The sequence below is a fragment of the Lathyrus oleraceus genome, chromosome 7, assembly GCF_024323335.1.
Source record: "Lathyrus oleraceus cultivar Zhongwan6 chromosome 7, CAAS_Psat_ZW6_1.0, whole genome shotgun sequence".
In the NCBI taxonomy this organism is placed as follows: Eukaryota; Viridiplantae; Streptophyta; class Magnoliopsida; order Fabales; family Fabaceae; genus Lathyrus; species Lathyrus oleraceus.
In genome coordinates this window covers 229,449,094-229,468,529 of record NC_066585.1, presented here as the reverse complement: position 1 = coordinate 229,468,529, position 19,436 = coordinate 229,449,094, and the positions used below count along the sequence as shown (strand labels likewise).

Genomic DNA, 19,436 nt, shown 5'->3' with positions numbered 1-19,436 from the left:
GATATATGAGTCGTCTCACTTAAAAAAGTGTTAAAATTTCAAACTATGTGAAAGTTCATGCTATATTTGTATCTCAACAATAAAATATAAAAGAAACATAGTATAAAGAGTGAGAAAATATGGGTGAATAAATTTCTTTTGATGTGTTCAGAAATCATAAGTTCATATCTCTTTAGAGTGGTAAAAACGAGAAGAAGGTGGATTTGGTTTTTTTCTCGGCACCAATGACAATCCCAGCAACATGATCACACCAATACAATTGCGTGGCTCGAATTATGATGAATGGGCAAGGACAATTCGAACCTCGTTGCAAGCGAAGAGAAAATACGGTTTTGTCGAAGGGAAAGTCCCAAAACCAATAACACCTGAGAAATTGGAGGACTGACTGCAGTCGATGCTCATAGCATGGCTGCTGAACACTATCGAGCCATCATTGCGCTCTACTCTTTCTTATTATGATGATTCACAATCCTTGTGGACACATCTCAAACAACGTTTTTGTGTTGTGAATGGGACTCGTATATGCCAATTAAAGGCATCGTTAGGAGAATGCAAGCAAGGCAAAGGTGAAGAGTTGTCGGCTTACTTCGGTCGTTTATCTCGTGTATGGGACGAACTTATGACTTATGTCAAAAAGCCAACTTGCAAATGTGGAGGTTGTACCTGTGATATCAACCAACAAGTGATTGATTTAAGTACTGAAGACTATCTGCATCATTTTCTCATGGGCCTTGATGGGATTTATGCAACGATTCACTCAAATTTGCTTTCTCAAGATCCGTTACCAAACATTGATCAAGCATATCAGCGAGTTATACAAGATGTGAGGTTGCTGCAAGGAGGATCTTCAATTCATCAGAACCGTGACAATGTCATGGCCTTTAAAGCTACAACCGATACGCGAGGTAAATCTAAACTTGTGGACAATTCTGAAAAATTTTGTACTCACTGCAACAGAGAAGGACACGACAAAAGCTCGTGTTTTCAGCTTCATGGATTCCCCGAGTGGTGGGGGGACCATCCTCGTGGTGGTCGTGGACCAGGTCGTGGGAGAGACACATCAGGCCGTTCTGGAGGGCGTGGCAGGAGCATCTATAACACACCTGTGCGTGCCAACAAAGCCATAACAAGTAGTCGTAGCAGCGGTGGTAATGTTGGACAGTCTCATGCACCACCACACTCAAGTGAAGCAACTGGTATATCAGGCATTAACCCGACACAGTGGCAACAAATTCTTAACGCTTTGAATAATTCCAAAACCAAAGACCGCCTCCACGGTAAGAATGACATTTCTTGGGTTATTGACACAGGAGCCTCAAACCATGTGACAGGAAATTTCTCTTGTCTGACTAATGTAAAAAATATTGCAAATACACCGGTGGGATTGTCGGATGGGAAAGATGCAACTACTATAAAGGAAGGCAGTGTGATTTTGGACGGTGGATTAAGGCTCAATAATGTTCTTTTTATGCCTCAATTAAATTGTAACTTAATTTCTATAACTCAACTAATCGATGACTCTGATTGTATCGTTCAAGTTACTAATGCATTGTGTGTAATACAGGCCCAGACGACGAGGACGTTGATTGGAGCAGGTGAACGGATCGATGGACTTTACTTTTTTCACGGTGTTTCGAAGGTGCATGCCTTGATGGTGGAAGGAGATTCAACAGTGGATTTATGGCATAAGCGTTTGGGTCATCCGTAGGAAAAGGTGTTAAAGTTCATTCCTCCTGTAAGTCATCTTAGTAGGAGCAAGAATAATAGACCTTGTGATGTTTGTCCTCGTGCCAAGCAACATAGGGATAGTTTTCAATTAAGTGAGAATAATGAAGCAAGTTTGTTTGAATTAGTTCATTGTGACTTGTGGGGATCTTATCGAACTCGTTCGTCGTGTGGGGCACAATATTACTTGACAATTGTTGATGATTATTCGCGTGCAGTTTGGGTCTATTTGTTATGCAATAAAACTGATATTGAGACTATGTTGTTGAATTTTGTGGCAATTGTTGATAGACAATTTGATAAGAAAATAAAGAAAGTTTGCAGTGACAATGGCACCGAATTTAATTGTCTACATGATTATTTTTTTAATAATGGAATTGTGTTTGAGACGTCATGTGTGGGTACTCCACAACAAAATGGGAGAGTTGAAAGAAAACATCAACATATTATGAATGTGGCGCGGTCACTTAGATTTCACGGTCATTTACCAATGAAATTTTGGGGTGAATGTGTGTTGGCAGCGTGTTATTTGATTAATCGAACACCGTCTAGTGTACTGAATTATAAGACACCATATGAAAAATTATTTGGTAAAGTTCCTAAATTTGATAACATGAAGATTTTTGGTTGCTTATGTTATGCCCATAGTCAACGACGTGACGGGGATAAGTTTGCGAGTAGAAGTCGCAAGTGCATATTTTGGGCTATCCCTATGGGAAAAAGGGATGGAAATTGTATGATTTAGAATCCAAAGAATACATTGTTTCGAGAGATGTGAAATTTTATGAACATGAATTTCCTTTTGTTGTGCAACTAGACACAACTCATTCTACTCCTCCTATTGTTTCTGAGATTGAGTATGTTGCTGATGATATTAGTTGGGAGACTTATGATGCATCATTTGGAGGAGGGGGTGCATCAGTGGTCTTGCAAGACAATGGGTAAATGCAGCTCCAGGGGGGTTATGCGAAGGCTTTAATGGAGTTGCTATGGCAGTCGACGAGGGAGTATGTGTCAGTGGTATAAATGGCGAGGAAGCTCCCACACACGAAGTTGATGGGGCTGGTGTTGTGGTGATGCAAGAGGGCGATGTGGAATCAGGAGAGCAGGAGGTGTCTGTTGGGAGGGAGGCAATCGTGACACCCAAGATGGGAAGGGGGATGGGAAACAAATGTCCGAATATAAGACTCAAGGATTTTATCACCCATACGATACGAAAAGTAAAGTCCTCGAAAAGTTCATCTACCCAAGAACATGCCTCAGGTACTCCTTACCCGATTACTTACTTTGTATCTTGTGAACAATTTTCTATTAGACATCGAAATTTTGTTGCAGCTGTGACGGAAGGGAAAGAACCTAAAAATTTTAAAGAAGCCGTAAAGGATTCTAGTTGGCGTGATGCAATGCGCAATGAGATACAAGTCTTGGAAGACAATGAGACATGGGTTATGGAGAAACTACCGTCTGGGAAGAAAACACTTGGAAGCAAATGGGTATACAAAATAAAACATCACTCAGATGGGAGCATAGAACGATTGAAAGCAAGACTTGTTGTATTCGGACACCATCAAATAGAGGGAATTGACTATGACGAGACATTTGCCTCGGTGGCAAAAATGGTCATTGTTCGTACTTTCTTGGCAGTGGCAGCAATTAAAAAGTGGGAAGTTCATCAAATGGATGTGCACAACGCCTTTCTCCATGGTGACTTGGAATAGGAGGTGTATATGAAAGTTCCTCCAGGTTTAAAAACACTGACCCAAATCTGATTTGCAGGTTGAAAAAGTCATTGTACAGTTTAAAACAAGCTCCTCGTTGTTGGTTTGCTAATTTGGTCACGACATTGAAGCGATATGGATTTGTTCAGTCCTATTCAGATTACTCACTCTTTACTTTGCAGAGGGGAGAAATACAAATCAATGTGCTACTTTATGTGGATGACTTAATTATTGCAGGAAATGATATTGCAATCCTGAAAATTTTTAAAGCTTTAATTTAAATTTTTAATAATTTGTCTAGTCTTAATTTCTGTACAATAACATTTTCTTTGATTAATTTCTATGGTGTAATATACGGAATGTGAAAAAATAGTGTAAACTCTTTTAGATTACATTTAAATTTCGTTAGTAGTCTTACCGGGTGAATAATGCTTTCTTATGGTACCATTTTTTGTAAAGTTTCAAACAAAGGATAATGATCAATTCCTCGTCTCTTTCCTTAAAGATTCTTCTCATAATCAGGTAGAAACTTATCAAGTCAGAAAATTTGTTAACGGATATGATTTTGAATTTGATTATTTTATTCAATTCTACTTTTACGACAGCCAACTAATCTGCTCCTACACGAACCTTTCAACAAGCAATAGTGTTAATTTATTACATGCTTTTTCCTTAACAAAAGTAGTCAACCTTTATAAATTTGTATGAGAATGCAAATTTGTCTTTTTCAGTACCTTATCTTAAACTTATTTTTTATTTATAGCTTTCATTATTTTTGACTTTTCTACTCCGAACAAGTTTCTTTTATATCACTTTCAGAGTAACTTTTGATGCAAGAAATAATTAAAAGCATTTTGATGAGAACCTGTTAGGGTGAAACATTCACGGGGAAGACAGCGACAAATAAACTATTATCCTTAGTATTAATGCCGCCTTAATTATCCAATGCTTGTTATAAAAATGCCGCCTTTATAATCAACTGTATAAAATAGTTGATTTTTCATCGCACATATTACTGATTTCTTTCTTTTGCCGCCTCAATAACGAGTACTTTAGAGATATTTTTTAAAATATTTTAAATAAAAAATATTTTATAAAAGTTAATTATTTTAATTTTTAAATATTCAAATACATATATTTTAAAAGAATCTTACTATTTTAACGCATTACATCATGTATTCATTAGCATTTTTCTTAATTTTTTATTGTCTAGCTAAGAAAATATGAAATCATATAATTCATCGGATTGGCCCGATCTTTGATTGAAAATGGACTCCGTTAGAATACACGATATTAAGCCTTTTTTTTAAGTGTATGACAAATTCACACAAAATGGATTAATTGTATAAATATATCACTTCAAATATGTATTTTATAGTTTCTCATATTTATAAGAAAAAAAATAATTGTGCAAATTTATTTCCTAACTTAAGTCTCACTTAATATATTTGATTCTTTCTGACTCGCTGTTGTTATATTTAAGAGCAAATTTTATAAAATATTGACTAAACTTTGTCTTTTTTAAAATTTAATTCCATCGAAATTACCTATACTTGAATAACAATATGGTAGAAGCTCTTTGTAAAGACTTTAAGATTGCACACCATAATTCTTCTCCCTACAGATCTAAGATGACTGGAATTGTTGAAGTTGCGAACAAGAACATTAAGAAAATTATTTAGAAGATGGTTGTCACGTATAAGGATTGGCATGAGATGCTCCCATTTGCTTTGTATGGGTATCGTACATCCGTCCGCACTTCAACAGGGGCAATTCTTTTTTTTCGTGTATATGGCATGGAAGCATTGCTCCCCGTAGAGGTTGAGATTCATTCATTGCGTGTGCTCATGGAAGCCAAGTTGACTAAGGCTAAATGGTGTGAGACCAGGTTTGATCAGCTAAATTTAATTGAGGATCCCCCACTTATTATTTTTGTTCCTCTTTCCTTTTTTATATATTTAATTTTATTTATGAAAAAAACTTTAAAAAACACCACCCAAAAATAACGTAAAACTCCTTGCAACTAGCAAAAAAATCTCACTGAATTAACGCACATGTGGAGGAACCTTGTTTTTAAACAAACGAGGTCTATTACATTACAAATTAACTTTGAAGAAACCTTATCTTAAACGACTGCATTCTGAATTAACAACTAATAAGTTTTTTTTGACGCAATACTCTAGATTATTATCAAAACTCCAAATACATTTATCAAAGAAAATTTGCCTAAAAATAACATTTTATAACACTCTCCTACCGATTATTCTTCCCATGCAAAAGACGATATCTCCATCCTCACCTTCACCATTCACCTCCCACTCAAACTACACATCTCAGTCATTGACATATATTTTTTTATAAACCTATATCGAAGAGTCGTACAAAAACATAGTACCTTCCGCATTGTCAAGCACATATACTACAAAGTCATTAAACAAAAGTGTATAACTCTCTCCCTAACTTCTCCTAAATCTTATAATCAAACTTGTTGAAAAACCCACCATAATTTATGGAGAATTTCAATCAATCTTGATGAACAAAATTGTTATCACACACACAGTAACAATGAAAAGAGAAGAACAATAGAGAAAGAAATAAAGAACGAAAGAGAAGAGTAATCAAATTCTGCAGAGTTTCTCTTTACCCACAAATTGTGGAAAATTTCTTATTCACTTTACAACTGCAAAATACCGTGAATACAATGTTATGAATACATCATTCACTTCATTACAAGAATAAGGGTTACTCCCTCTATTTATAGATTTAGGTTAACTTGCGCACTAACTCAATGTCCAAAACTATAAAAGTCCAAAATAATTAACATTACTAAAATATACCTAAGTTGAAATCATGTGTGAGGCAACATGCTTCGACACTTCAACACTAATACAACTCAACACACTAGGTGGTTCGACACTTCGTTTCTTCTATCAAGCAACCTACTTCGACACAAGGAATTACAATTCAACACACCACCTAATTTATTGTGTCTAAGCTATCTACATTCATCATAGATCTTAGTCTTCTGAGCACTTCGACCTACACTCCCTTCGTCATTATGTCTGCAATCTGATTCTCAATTCTGCAATGCTCCACATTCATCTTCCTATCTGCTACCTACTCTCAAAATAATACAACCTCATTTCAATGTGCTTACTTTGACCATGTGATATCAGATTCTTCGTCAGATTGATAGGTGTTGTCCATCTTCATGGTAATTGTTCAGTGACTCTTCGTTGTTATCTCTTCGATCAAATTCACCATCCACGTTGCTTGACATGCACAAAGAGAAACAATTATGTATTCTACTTTGCACGATGATAATGCCACCACTGGCTCCTTTCTCGAACTCCAAGTAACTGGTGCATCACCTAACATAAACACATAGTCAGCTGTGGATTTTTGATCCTCAGTATCACTACACCAACTTCAGTCGGTGTATCCCACTAATTTGCATTATTTTACTTCATCAGTTATAGGAAACAAAATGTCATAGTCGAGAGTTCCTTTCAAATACCTTAGTATCCTCTTCCCCGCTGCTAGATGTGATGCCTTTAGCTTCTGCATAAATCTACTTACCATACCTACATTGTATGCTAAGTCAGGCTTTGTGTGACAAAGGTATCAAAGTGACCTAATAAGTCTTCTATGTTTAGTTGGATCAACATCATCTTCATCTGAATCTTTCGAAAGTTGTAATATGGGCTCAGATGAAGTCAAACTTAGGTTGCAATCGTGCATCTCAAATCTCTTGAGTATTTCCCCTGCATACCTTCTTTGATGCATCATCAAACCTCTACCACTCTTGTAGAATTCTATGCCAAGGAAATATGAAATCTCACCCAAATTTGACATTTCGAATTCCTTATTGAGATCACCTTTGAAATCTTCGATCTCCTTCTTGCAGCTACCTGTTATCAACAAGTCATCGACATAGAGACATAGTATAAACATTTCACTCTTGTTTCTTCTTACATATACTCCATTTTCAGTTGTACACTTCACAAATTCCTTCTCCCTTAGAAAGCCATATATCTTCTTGTTCCAAACTGTTGGAGCTTGTTTAATTTCGTACAGGGCTTTATGCAGCTTGTACACCTTTCTTTCTTCGCCTTGTTTCACAAACCTAGCTGGTTATGAAACATAAACTTCTTCTTCTAAGGGGCTATTCAGAAATGCATGTTTCACATCCATCTAACACATCTGTCAGTTGTTCATGTTTATTAGACCAACAACCAACCTGATTGTTTCGATCCTAGCAACAGGTGTAAAAACTTCATCGAAGTCGATTCCTTCTTTTTGAAGAAATCCTTTCTCCATAAGTCTCGCCTTGTGTCGAGTTACTTATCCTTTGGGATTAAACTTCACCTTGTATACCTACTTCACATCGATTTCCTTCTTGTCTTGGGGAATTTCGACAAGTGACCAAGTGTTGTTGACTTCGATTGACTTCAGTTCTTCATTCATTGCTTTCACCCACTTTGAATCTTCCAATGCCTCAACTGCATTGACTGGTTCGACATTTGCATAGAAAGCATAGTGTACCAACTCACCTTCTTCATTTACCATATCATATGATGTGATCACACATTCTTGCAACCTTGCTGGCATGTGTCTTATTATTTGAGGTCTGTTTGGGCCTGCTTCACCTCTGACTTCTTATCAAACTTCTCTTTCGACTTCACTAGTTGGTTCATCATATAAGGTTCTCACTGAATCCTTCTTAACATTATCAGTCCAATCCCATTCCTTAAGCTCATATATGATCACGTCCCTGCTAATCACCACTTTCTTGTTTACTGGGTCAAACGACTTGTATCCTCCAGTCAAATATTATCCTATCAGGATCATCTGACTCTACTTGTCATCAAGTTTTCTTCTCAACTGATTTGGCACATGTTTATGTGCTATAGATCCAACACATTCAGATGACTCAAGCTAGGCTTGACACCAGACCAATATTCTTCTGGCGTGATTCATTCTAGCTTTTTTGTCAGACATTTGTTCATGATATATGTTGTAGTCGACACAACTTCTCCCCATAATTCTTTAGGTAGATGCTTGCCTTTCAACATACTTCTAACCAGATTCATGATGCTTTTATTCTTCCTTTCAGTGACTCTATTCTACTGTGGAGTGTAGGGTGGCACAACCTCATACACAATCTCTTCTTTCACACATAATGCGTCAAAGTATTTCGACACATATTCTCCACCACCATCAGTCCTCAGAATCTTGATCTTCTGATCGCTCTATCTTTCGACCATAAATTTAAACTTGGAAAATACCTCGATCACTTCAGTTTTCTTCTTGATCAGGTAAGACCATAATTTTTGACTAAAATCATCTATGAATATAACAAAGTATTTGTTACCTCCAATCGAATCCACCTGGATAGGACCACATACATCAGAGTATATGACTTCAAGAATTTCCTTCGACCTGCTTCATGCATCCTTACTGAAGTTGTTCTTGTGTTGCTTCGCCTGTACACATTCTTCACACACTTCGTTTGGAATGTCGATTTTTGGTAATCCTGAAACCATATTTCTTCTCTTCAAATCTTTGATGTATTTTAAATTGAGATGGACAAGCCTATAATGCCATATCCATTCATCTCTGTTGGTTGCTATTGCAAGGCACTTATGCTCCATCATATTAAGCTCAATCTTGAAGTTTCTATTTTGAGACATTGGAACCTTCAAGATCAACCTTCCATTTGAGTTGAGAACTCTCATCATCTTGTCTTTAATCGACACCTTGTAATTCTTTTCGCCTAACAATCTTATGTTGAGCAAATTTCTCTTCATGCCTAGTATGTACAACACATTTGAAATTATTGACCTCTTTCCATCTTTCCTCATAATCAAAACATTACCAACACCTTCAGTTGCTAGAGTGTTGTCATTTGAAAATTTCACCATGTTCTTCATTGAGGGCTTTATGTTGACAAACCAATCTTTCCTTCCAGACATGTGTGATGAGCATCCTGAGTCCAGGTACCACTGGTCCTTGAGTCTTTCTTCATCTCTCGTCGTAACCATCAACAATGTCTCCTCTTCTTCATGTTTTGCCAGCTTTGCATATCTTTATGGAATCTTCTGCTTTTCTGGACAATCACTAGAATAGTCACCATACTTCTGACAATTGTAACACTAAATGTGACTCTTGTCTGGATTTTTACCATCACCTCTTCCTCTACCTGCAGCACCACCTCTTTGGTTGCCTTGGTTCCAGGATTTTCTCTGATTCGACCAGTTTCCTTCTTGTTGATTTCGACCATTCGAATTGTTGTAGCCTCCTTTTCCTTTATTTCCATTCCATCTTCCTTTGACTTTCCTTTCTTTTGCTGGTTGTGCCTGCAAAGTCATATCACTCTTCAACTTTCATGTAGCTCTTTCAGCCATTCTTTGTTCATGAGATTCAAGCGTCCCTTAAAGCTTTTCCTTTGTCAATTTTGACAAATATTTCGACTCTTCTATGGCTACTACCACGTGGTCAAACTATGGAGCCAAAGACCTCAATATCTTTACAACAACAGATCTTGATATCAACACTTCTCCACATACCTTGATTTGATTCCCCAGTTTCATAAACTCGGTGAAGAAATCAGTTATGCTTTCATTATCTTCCATCTGATGCAATTCATATGTCCTTTTGTGAGTTTGTAATCTCACCTCTTTCACCTTCTTCGCGCCTCCAAACGACTTCTCCAGAATTTCCCATGCTTCTTTCGCTGACTCTACATCACTAATATTTTCAAAGTTATCTGCATCAACACATTGATGGATTATAATGAGATCTTTATAATATTTCTTCTTCAATTCTTTATGTGCATCCTTTTCTTAATTTGTCGCATTTTCTACAAGCGTTGTTACTCCTTCCTTCACAAGATCCCAAAGATCTTGATAACAGAACAAAACATTTATCTGCTTGAACGGATTCTCATAATTGTTGTTCTTGAAAATCAGAAGATTTGCTGGAAAATGCTCGTTCGGATATTTCAGTTCCATCATGATTTTCTTCCCAGTAATCGCTTAAATCGGAGATCTTGATACCAGATGTTGGAAATCCACCATAACCTATGGAAAATTTTAATCAATCTTGATGAATAAGATTGTTATCACCCACATAATAACAATAAAAAGAGAATAACAATGGAGAAAGAAAGGAAGAAAGAACGAAAGAGAAGAGTAATAAAATTCTGCAGAGTGTCTCTCTATCCACAAACTGTGGAAAACTTCTTATTCACTTTACAACTGCAAAATATTGTAAATACAATGTTATGAATACAACATTCACTTCATTACAAGAATAAGAGTTACTCCCTCTATTTATAGATTTAGGTTAACTTTCTCACTAAGCCAAGGCCCAAAATTATAAAAGCCTAAAATAGTTAACACTACTAAAATAGGTCTAAGTCAAAATCATGTGTGAGGCAACATGCTTCGACACTAATACAACTCAACACACTAGGTGGTTCGACACTTCCTTGCTTCTGTCGAGCAACCTGCTTCGGCACAAGAAATTACAATTCCATAAAACTGAAGCTTACTTCCCCCTCTCACAACCAAACAACTCTCCAGTTTATATTTGTAAGTTACAAAATTAAACTAAAACTCCTTAATCCACCATCCTCCTTCTCCACTACCGCTTATCCAATAACACAACTCTAAAGTCCCAACTTTGCACACACTTAACATTTTTGTCTCGATCTAAATAAATTGTATTCCAATAAATCCAATGAACCATACATGCTTCTTCAGCCTCCTCCTTTTAAAAATATTTAAAAAGTGATTCAATTTAAAAGATAATATCGAAAGAATCTTTGGTAATGAAATAAAATAATTTGTAAGAGTCGATAAAGAATATTTAAGAAGTACATGACGATCTTTCATATATAATTTTTTAGACTTTACCCTAAAACGTTTGGTTCATAAGAGGAAGATGATGAAGATAGAAGAGAGAGAAAAGAGAGAAAAGTTTTTAACTAATTTTCATTAGAATTGAAAATTGTGTTACTGATCAGTATATTTTGATGCACATTCTTCTACTATTCTACTTAGATAACTCTATAGTTTATTATTATTTTTACTATTTTACTGTATTTTTATATTTAAGTTTATTTTTTGTTTTATTTTATTTTCGTACTTTATTTTCAGCATAAATAGTTATTTGATACCTTATCACTATCAAGATCATAACTTGAGCTACGAGAATCGGATTAATGCGTTCTTATATATGTTGGAAAGCTAAGAGAAAGAGCTATAAGTTTCATGTTAAAGTAAAAAAAGAAGATTCAGAGTGAAGGAGGGTTGAATAATTCGTTGAAGTTCCAGACTTAATAAAAATAGTTAGTTTGGGTCGGTTTTTGTAATTTTCGGGTCGGATCCCATAAGGGCCCGAATTTCCCTTTTATTATATTAGGGCTTTCACTGCTACAGGAGGGGATTCTGAATTTTGATGATACAATATTGCTTAGACGATTTCATGGAGAACTAAAGTTTACAAGGTTGATCTGTTGTAATCGGTTTCCCAATACTTTAAGGTTTCTTAATTTTCAATCAAATGTATTTTCCCTTTCAATATTTTATTCTATGTCGTGTATGCTTTATTCAATTTCTAAAGAATATGTGTTGATTAATTTCGATTGATATTTCTTCCATAATCGCATTTGCTTAATTTGTATGTGCTTAACTCGTTTGTTTAATTTGGAATTTGTTTGCTTAAATCAGAAATAAGGAACACATATCATATATTAGTATCAATGCGTTTGTTATTGTTAATGTAATAAAAAAGGGATTAGAATCCACTTAGGGCATGAAAATTATATTAACCAATGATAAGTTAGGAAAGCAAATCGGTAGATCAACTTATTTTACAATCACTTTTTATAATCACTTTTTATAATCACTTTTTATAATCACTTTTCATAATCACTTATTCTAAATCGAATTGACCCCCCCTATTTTGTTTTTTTATTTGGTTAATTTTCCAAGAGTCCTTGTAATACGATACTCTAGTGTCGTTTTCCTAGACTACCGTTCTTAGTTACTAGTTTTTGACCCATGTGCGACAGCGGGTCAGTTACACAGTGAATGATGCTTGCAAATGAAGTTAGGTTCTATTTATATACTAATCAAATAAATTAAATGAAACTTAAATTACGCCTAAATGCAACTTAAATGAAAAGAATCATATCTAACATCATCCCTTAATTCATATTAAGTTAATCAAATTCAACAACACCAATTCCATTTCTCAATTGGATAAAGTGTTCAGTCTTGATAGCCTTAGTCAGAACATCTAACAATTTCTTTTGAGTGCTACAGTGCACAACTTCAATCACCCCATCATGAACCCGGTTCCTCAGAAAATGAAACTTTGTATCGATGTGCTTACTTCTCCCATGAAACACTGATTCTTGGTAAGGTTTATAGCTGATTTATTATTAATCATCAACTTTACAGCCTTGCTCACCTTGATCTTCAGATCCTGCAGCAAGTTCAGAATCCACACACCTTGACAGGCAGACAATGCACCAACAATGTATTCAACTTTACAGGTTGACAAAGCAACAACTAGTTTCTTCTTGGAACGCCAAGAAATAGGACTTCCCAAATATTTGAAGAATTATCTAGAAGTACTTTCTTTGTCAACTTTGTCTCCAAACCAATCAGATTTTGAATAGCATATCAACTCTGATTCAATTTCAACACCAGAATGAAACAAAATTTCATACTTCATAGTCCCTTTGATGTACCTCAAAATCTTGACAGCAGTTTGGTAATGCGGCCACTTTAGTTTAATCATAAACATACTCACCATTCCAACTGCATAGAAAATTCCAGGTCTGGTATTACACAAATATCTCAGATAGCCAACCAACTATTTGAAAATTGTAGCATCTACATCATCACCTTCAAAATCAGAGTCCAACTTATGGTTTCTCTCAGAAGGTGTAACTGCAGACTTGCAGTTTATGAGATCAAATCTCTTCATAAGTTCAAGTTCATACTTCAGTTGATGCAAGATTATATCCTTCTCATAGTTACAAATCTCCACCCCTAGAAAATATGTCATATTTCCTATATCAGTCATCTCAAAATCATCCATTAACACTTTGTTGAACTTAATTATCTCATATGAACATCTCCCTATTAGCAATATGTCATCAACATAAAGACACACCAGAATCATATTTCTATCAGATGTATGCTGAATATAAACACCATACTCTATCTCATATTTTATGAATCCTTGAAGTTTGATAAATGAATCAATTTTCAGATTCTAGGCTCTAGGAGCTTGTTTCAGTCCATACAAGGCTTCAGATAACTTGTACACCATCCCTTCCTGATTCTATTTCACAAATCTAGGAGATTGTGATATATAAACCTCCTCTTGTAAAGGACCATTTAGAAAAGCAGACTTCACATCTAAATGCACCAGAGGCCAATTCTTACTAGCAGCTATATCAATCACCAATTTGATTGTTTCATGTCTAGCTACAGGTGCAAACACTTCAAAGTAGTCTAAATCAGAATTTTGTAGAAATCCTATAGATACTAACCTTGATTTGTGTTTTTCAATTGATCCATCTGAATTTAGTTTCCCCTTGTAAACCCATCAACTCTGATGGATTTCTTGTTCTTTAGAAGCTCAGTAACCTCCTAAGTCTCGTTTCTTTCTATAGCCTCAAGTTCTTCTTTCATGTCCTTCAGTCACACTTTCTTCTTGAGAGCTTCTTATGCACTGACTAGTTTAGAGTCTACCAACATGGGATATTGAATTAATTATCCTTTAAAGTCTATCTTAGTATCTTGCTCATGTTAAACTTTGTAAGTCTTTGTGGTATCTGACGAATTCTTTGTGGTCTAGTTTCAGAGGCTGGATCACCTTCAGAAGCTACAAATTTAGAAGCTTTACCTTCAGAAGGCCCATTTTCAGAAAATGGATTACCACTAGAGTCTGGATCACCATTAGAATTTAAATCATCGTCACAATCTGGGTCACCATCATATTCATACTCGTCTTCAAACTCACCTTCAGATTCAAACTCGTCTTCAGTCTTAGAATCTCCTTTAGACTCTTCTTCAACATCAAAGTCACCTTCAGACTCTGACTCATTTTCAGAGGTAGAACCTCCTTCAAAGTCATAATCTCCTTCATAAGTTAACTCAGGTGTTACCACTGCACCAGAGTTGGATTGAGACTTGTGTAAGACCCCAATTTTGACCCTAAGATCCCTCCTGCAACTTCATCATATGCATTAGCATTGGGATCATACCTTGGCATCCTCCTCACCCCTATTTCTTTGGGTTTGTTTTGGGAGAGATCACCAAGCACCATGTGATTGTATCATACTTGTATATTATCATTTTTACTAACCCAAATACCAAAAATATGTCTTTGCATTTACTCTTTTGTAGGTAGGGCATGATCCCCATTGATCTAGCAAGCTCATATATAGGATTTAAGACCCTCATGGATAAAAGCACAACCAAGGATGGATCCACAATGTCTCAAAGCATCATATATGAGTCCCCATGATCTTCATATGTTACTTTGATCAAGTATTCTTCAAGAGTTTGGAGGTAGTTTGCCTTGGAAACCCTAGTTTGTCTGGGTGTCTTAAGTAACTTCTCTAATAAGCTACCTCACCAATTGATCAAATTTCTCAAGGGACACTTCAAATTTCATCATCTTATGCATGTATGATCTATCATGAGCCAAAAAAGTCAAGATAATTGGAAGTTAGAAAGATGGTTGATGGTGGTTGGCCAGATGAATTCATCTGATCAAAACTGGGTCTCCCTAGACCCTATCTCCTATAATTTTCACCATATGAAATTGATTCCAAGAGAAACGTTACTCTAAATGACATTCCAAACAACTTTAATGTTGATACCTAGAGCTAGTTTTTCTTGGAAAATCATTTTCTATGTGGAGACATTATATGTCATTTTGTTTAAACCCTAATTTGAAAGTCAACTTCCCAAGGCCATAAATTGCTCAATTTTTATGAGATGAAAGATTTCTAAGTTTCACAATCAAATTAAAGATGTCTACTTTAACTTTTATGTTTGGAGTGAAATCTAATTCAACTTTTATGAGCATGTGATATGAGGATACATTATAGGTCATTTTGGACCAATACCATTGAACAAGTGATTTTCCCCAACTTCAAAAATGAATAACTCTATCATTATAAATCCAAATGACCTGAAATTGGTGATCATTTTGAAGGTATTTGAAAGAACTACAACTTTTATGAAGACATGTTTTTCATTTGGAACTCACATGAAAAGTTAAGTAAGGTGGAACATTGAGGTATATGACTTGACACTTAGAAAACTTTTCAACATGTTGAAATTTCCAAACTTCCACCTCAAGATTAACCTTGATCCAATTTCCAAATGGAAAAGTGTTCTACATAAAAGTTTTTCCCCTTGATCTAAGCTTTCTAAAATTCCTATTTCATGCAATTTGGATGAGGTTTGCTAGGGCTGACATGGTCTTAACAGGTCTGCATTAAGTGGAAAGATCAAATGTCCAAAACACCATTTCACATTGCCTTGCTATTCAAGCTTCTTTGAGACTTCAGAACAGTTGAATTTGGGCCTAAATGGATTGCTTCGCGGGCCTGTACACGCCCATGCAAGCTTGCATCATGCAATTGCCAAGATTGGAAACATTTTCAAGTGTGCAAATATCACTCCCTCATGCTATAAATACAAGGCCTTTGAGCTCATTTGATGGATCCCTTGCGCGCCATCTATGCCTCCTCTTTTCAAACCCTCACAATTCAAAGGAAAACCTTAGAATTTACAATCTGAAAATTGAGTTTGAATCTTACTATTTGGAGATTCAAAAACTCCAAGATCCAAAGCTTTGTTCCATTGCCAAGCCACTTCTACAAGCTTCCTGAAGGTGATCAAGCAAAGTTTGAAGCAAGCAAGATCCAGTTCTGCACAACATTGAAGCTATTTTCTAGAAATTTTCTTCTCTTCGATTCTCACTCAATTCTCATCAATTCTCTTGGATCTTTGGTTGTCTGAAGTCCTACCAATGTAGGCAAGAAGATTGAGTTGCTTTGAGGTCAAATCGAAGCAACTCAGTTGACACACCTCAAAATTCAACTCCTCATATCTTTCTATATATGTGGAGTTAGTTTAAATTGAGGTCAGATTCATGCTCTACGCCATTTTTTCTTTCAGATCATGTCCTCCTTTTTCATTTATGTGATGGTGATTACTGAACCAGTCCGGTGAGCCTCTCCTGAGAAGGTGACCGGAGTTTTAGCGTAGGTGGTGTGTTGGATAGGTTATGAGCCACATGATCAATTCAAATCGTTTTAATCCTGAGCGTTGCTTTTGAATACCATTGGTGTGGCGTGATGACTTGTGTGTTTGGTGGAACACGCGTTTTAGACCACTTGATCTGCCACCTCAATTAATGAGGGAGATCAAGTGGTCCACGTTTTTTCTGATTATTTGAATTTCATTTAATTTGTTTTATTTTCATTAATTCATATTAATTTTAATATTGATCCAAAAAATATGAGAGTTTCACCAAAAAAAATTAAATAAAATCCTCTTTCATATTTTGAATTAAAATTATTTTTTGGATCATTATTAATATTTTTCTTGATTTAATTGATTTTGTGAATATTTTTAATTGTTTAAAAATACTTTTAAGTCTCCAAAAATTCTGAAATTTTTTCTCCAAAGTCCTTTGACCTTGTTTGACCTATGATAAATCTCATGGCTATTTCTTTGGTGTTTTGATAAGATTTTAGGAATTTGACAAACCATATTTAATTTAATGCATTATTTTTAGTATTTTTAAATTGAATAAATGTCAAATAATTGTGTTGAGCCATTTTGATTATTTGTATAAGTTTGACTTGTGTTGTTGGGCCTTGGTCAAGGTTGATTTGACTTTGTTAGGTTAAGATCATTGGATTTAGCGGATTGATGGAATGTACATTCCATCTCCCAAAATGAATGAATGATCTTAATTTGGTAAAAGTCTTCCTTTGTCCAGTTTGAGTTTTAATATATTCCCCTCCCTCTTCATCTTATTCCCCTTCTTTGTGCATTCATGTCATGGTCCTATGATATCTCAAGGTCCTAAGGCTAGTTGATTGAAAAATCAACATAAATATGGATGAGATTAGGCCACCCCTTTTGCATATTATTTTTGTGTGTGGTATGTTTCATGAGCATAGTCCATTATACTATGTCTCTAACATGCATTAACACCAAAATTCTATTGCCCGACCTCTAATAGTTGTGACTTCTACGTAAGTCCAATTACGATTGCTTAACATAACGCTAAATTTTTGACACAAAAGGCATAGCATTCTAGTTAGTGAGATTGTAAGTTTCCCCTCTTTCATGGTATTGTGTGGAAACTTGACCTTTTTTCATTCCCTTGGAAGATGTCTTGGTTCAAGGATCCATGCTTGTGATAAGTGGGTTGAGTATTCTCGAAAGAATGACTTAAACAAAAAAGCAAAAGCAATACTAACTTCTAACTCATTAGCAACTAAAATTTAATTTAAAGTCCTTTACTTTGATCTGAGACAATTGGACTTAGAATTTAGGCAACACTCCCTATGCAAAGGACTTGGCCAATTCCAACTTTCATGTAACCAAGTGCTTGTAATTTGAAACTTCATATGATACATCATTGAAGATCCCTTTGAGTTCATCTGCAACATGATCATTGTGAAGCTGTTATTTTGAGCCTATTGTAAGACCCCAATTTTGACCCTAAAATCCCTCATGCATTTCATCATAAGCATTAGCATTGGGATCATACCTTGGCATCCTCCTTACCCCTCTTTCATTGGGTTTGTTTTGGGAGAGATCACCAAGAACTTTATGATTATATCATACTTGTATTCTATCATTTCACTAACTAAAATACCAAAAATATGTCTTTGCATCTATCTAACTCTTTTTTATAGGTAGGGCATGATCTCATTGATTCATTGATCACATCTAGGGGTTGAGACCCTCATGAACAAAGAGAACAATCAAGAATTGATTCAATAATGGTTATGAACATCATATATGAGTCCCAATATTCTCTACATGTTATATTGATCAAGTTTGCTTCAAGAGTTTGAGGGTGACTTGCCTTGGAAACCCTAGTTTGACTGGGTATCTTGAGTAACTTCTCCAACAAGCTATCTCACCAATTGATCAAATTTCTCAAGGGACACTTCAAATTTCATCATCTTATACATATATGATATATCATGAGCCAAGAAAGTCAAGAGAATTGGAAGTTAGCAAGTTGGTTGATGGTGGTTGGCCAGATGAATTCATCTGATCAAAACTGGGTCTCCCTAGACCCTATCTCCTATAATTTTCACCATATGAAAATTATCCCAAGAGAAACCTTACTCTAAATGATATTATAAACAACTTTCATGTTGATACCTAGAGCTAGTTTTTCTTGGAAAATTATTTTCTATGTTGATACATTATAGGTCATTTTGTCTAAACCCTAATTTGAAAGTCAACTTCCCAAGGCCAGAACTTGCTCAATCTTTATGAGATGAAAGATTTCCAAGTTGCACAATCAAATTAAATGTGTCTACTTCAACTTTTATGTTTGGAGTGGGAGCAAATTTAACTTCTTTGAACATGTGATATGAGGCTACATTATAGGTCACTTTTGACCTATACCATTGATCAAGTGATTTTGCCAAAATTCAAAAATGCATAACTCTATCATTTCAAATCCAAATGACATAAAACTTGTGACCATTTTTAAGGTCTTTGAGAGAGCTACAACTTTGATGAAGACACATTTCTTATTTGAAACTCCTATAAAAAGTTAAGCAAGGTGGAATATTGAGACATATGGCTTGACACTTAGAAAAATTTTGATATGTGAAATTTTTCCAAACTTCCACCTCAAATATCTCCAAGTTCCAAGCTCCAAATGATAAAGTGTTCAACATCAAACTTGTTC

The 19,436-nt window shown here is 35.4% G+C and overlaps 1 protein-coding gene across 1 annotated transcript; it reads left to right on the top strand.

Annotated features, from left to right (window-relative positions):
* The first annotated feature begins 394 nt into the window (after window positions 1-394).
* Window positions 395-2,670, top strand: LOC127103092 (uncharacterized). The gene is made up of 3 exons (XM_051040381.1): window positions 395-1,595; window positions 1,944-2,459; window positions 2,543-2,670. The coding sequence occupies exons 1-3, from the start codon at window positions 395-397 to the stop codon at window positions 2,668-2,670; spliced, it is 1,845 nt and encodes a 614-aa protein (XP_050896338.1).
* The last annotated feature ends 16,766 nt before the right edge of the window (window positions 2,671-19,436 follow it).